General features: G+C 39.6%; 1 protein-coding gene across 4 annotated transcripts in view; it reads left to right on the top strand.

Moving 5' to 3' along the window:
• The window catches only part of b3gntl1 (UDP-GlcNAc:betaGal beta-1,3-N-acetylglucosaminyltransferase-like 1), a 15,846-nt gene that overhangs the window by 11,722 nt on the left and 1,624 nt on the right, over nt 1-2,500 (top strand). For 3 of the 4 annotated variants that reach the window (XM_066661468.1, XM_066661467.1, XM_066661466.1), the window contains one exon: nt 1,123-1,258. In XM_066661468.1, the coding sequence (XP_066517565.1) occupies nt 1,123-1,258 (136 nt within the window). Of the gene's footprint in view, nt 1-1,122; nt 1,266-2,500 lie in introns of all 4 variants that reach the window. The other variant, XR_010800408.1, reaches the window with a different exon arrangement.

Here is a 2,500-nt window from a genome sequence, read left to right as displayed (position 1 = left end):
CCTATTGACAGTGTTTTACTTTGGGGTTTACAGTAGTCCCATATTTCTGCTTTTAAGGTTAGCATATAAATAACTAGTCAATTTATTTACAGTATTAACTAGAGGGAGAAAATTCATGAACGAACTTGAATTTGGCTTGTCACATGCCACTAACATAATTGCAACGTTAGCTTATATACTGCTTGATAGCTATAAAGGTGTAGAACATTCAGTCAAACACTACATTAAAAAGACTGATGAAAATCGTAACTCAGATAAGTGAGAGTGAGTTCTGGTATCACCATCTGAAATCCCGTAGCTGTAGCATGAAAATTAACAAGTTAGAGCAGTTTGAAATTTGGCACAATACATTCCTATGGGAAAAATGACCACTTTGGAATCTCATAATCCAAAATCAGTAAGTAGGATTGCTCCAAAAATGAGCAACAAGTAACGTATTTGGCTGTAGGTCCTAAGAGCCTGTGAAATTTCATGGCTGTAACTAGAAAACCATAGGAGGAGTAGCGTTGCAATGAACGCAAAGAGAACAAGAATAATAAGGTTAGGAAGAACGGTAACTTGACATTATAGAGCACATTTTTAATGTAAGGCAACTCACTCACTCACCACTCACTCTCACTGAGGAATGCTGGAGCATGCACTGCTTTAGATATCATGCAGTGCCTTGCCTCAGTGACACTGCGTCCTTGTTAAATTATTTAAACTATTTTGTTTGTAAATTGTCTCTTTTATGTCAGTCCATTTGTACACAAAGTTATTCATTTTTATTCATTCATTATCTGTAAGTGGGTTCATTATCGGTGGGTTCAGAGCCTACCTGGAATCATTGGGCGCAAGGCAGGAATAAACCCTGGAGGGGGCGCCAGTCCTTCACAGGGCAACACACACACTCACACCTACAGACACTTTTGAGTCGCCAATCCAATGTGTGTTTTTGGACTGTGGGAGGAAACCGGAGCACCCGGAGGAAACCCACGCGGACACAGGTAGAACACACAACTCCTCACAGATAGTCACCCGGAGAGGGAATCGTCCCTGGAGCTGTGTGACTGCGACACTACCTGCTGTGCCACCGTGGCGCCCCCACAAAGTAATTTTTTTTGGGTTATTTTTTTTTTCTAGAGAGACCATCTGGACACTACGTGTGGACTTCCTCCAGGAACGAGTGCTTAGCCAATGGGATTCTTTCACCATATGGAATGCTGGGAAACAAGGCAGGAAGCTCTACCGCAGCCTGAGTCCCACCAATCAGAAAAAGGTGTGAGGTTAGGATTATTGCAACTCTCCAGGATATTCATTCATTGTATTTGTGTTTAAAAATACAAAGATTTTTTCATTCTTTCACACATTCAATCTGTAACCCTTATCCATTTCAGGGTCGAGGAGAGTCCAGAGCCTACCTGGAATCATTGGGCATAAGACATTTACGAAGATTTTAATATTTTAAATCAAAAGATATGCCCTGTGAAGGACTGGCGCCCCCTCCAGGGTGTATTCCCGCCTTGCGCCCAATGATTCCAGGTAGGCTCTGGACCCACCGCAACCCTGAACTGGATAAGGGTTACAGATAATGAATGAATGAATGAATGAATGAAATCAAAAGATATTTTTTGTTCATATTTCCACATTTTATAGGTTACTGGTTTAGTTAAAAAAAATATGCTTTCTACAATTTGACCACTCACTCCGGTTTCAAACTCACCCAGTCGCAGTTGACAGTTTCACAAGGCATGTCTACATACTAGGGGTGAGCGATATGGTCCTAAAATAATATCATTATATTTCAGGGTTTATTGGCAATAAAAATATTATTTATTTATTATATTAAACTAAATATATTTAATATATGTTGATGTTAATGGCTTCTTTCATTTGTAACATAATACCACAGTTTATTGTACATCTGGTATTTTATAACCAAACCACCTCAACAAGCCATTCCACTTTTTTGGAGCAATTTCCTCCACCACAGAGCCACTTTCCACCATACTTCACTGTGGCTAAATGACTCATGTAAAGAACGTATGCTGTATTATGGGTAACTGCATGATGATGTTATGTAAACAAGTCTAAATATCACTAATATCACCATAGATTTTTTATTGTTTCAAAAAATATGCCGATATTATTGCGAAAGATGCGATATCGCACAGCCCTACTACACACCAATATGTTTTGGGGACCCACAATGACAGATCACACTGAGTTATCAGAATGAAGAGGCCACAGAAGATGAATGAATGGATGGATGGATGGCTCCACACAACAGCTGTCTGTTTTTTCCCATTGTGTGTTAAAAGTGTTTCATTTTTAATGTTACTATGGCAACTATTACTGTTTTCCAGAGATGGTGAGGAAAGATGTACCCCCATCTACGCACACACACACACACACACACACAAACAAACATGTGCAAAAAAAAAAAACATTCTTTCAATACCCTTATAGCCAACACTTGGCAGTGAACTTGTTGGGTGTACCCTCATGTGCAGCTGCTCCA

This window comes from Hoplias malabaricus, chromosome 2 (genome assembly GCF_029633855.1).
Source record: "Hoplias malabaricus isolate fHopMal1 chromosome 2, fHopMal1.hap1, whole genome shotgun sequence".
NCBI lineage: Eukaryota > Metazoa > Chordata > Actinopteri > Characiformes > Erythrinidae > Hoplias > Hoplias malabaricus.
This window is presented reverse-complemented; position numbering and strand designations above follow the sequence as displayed.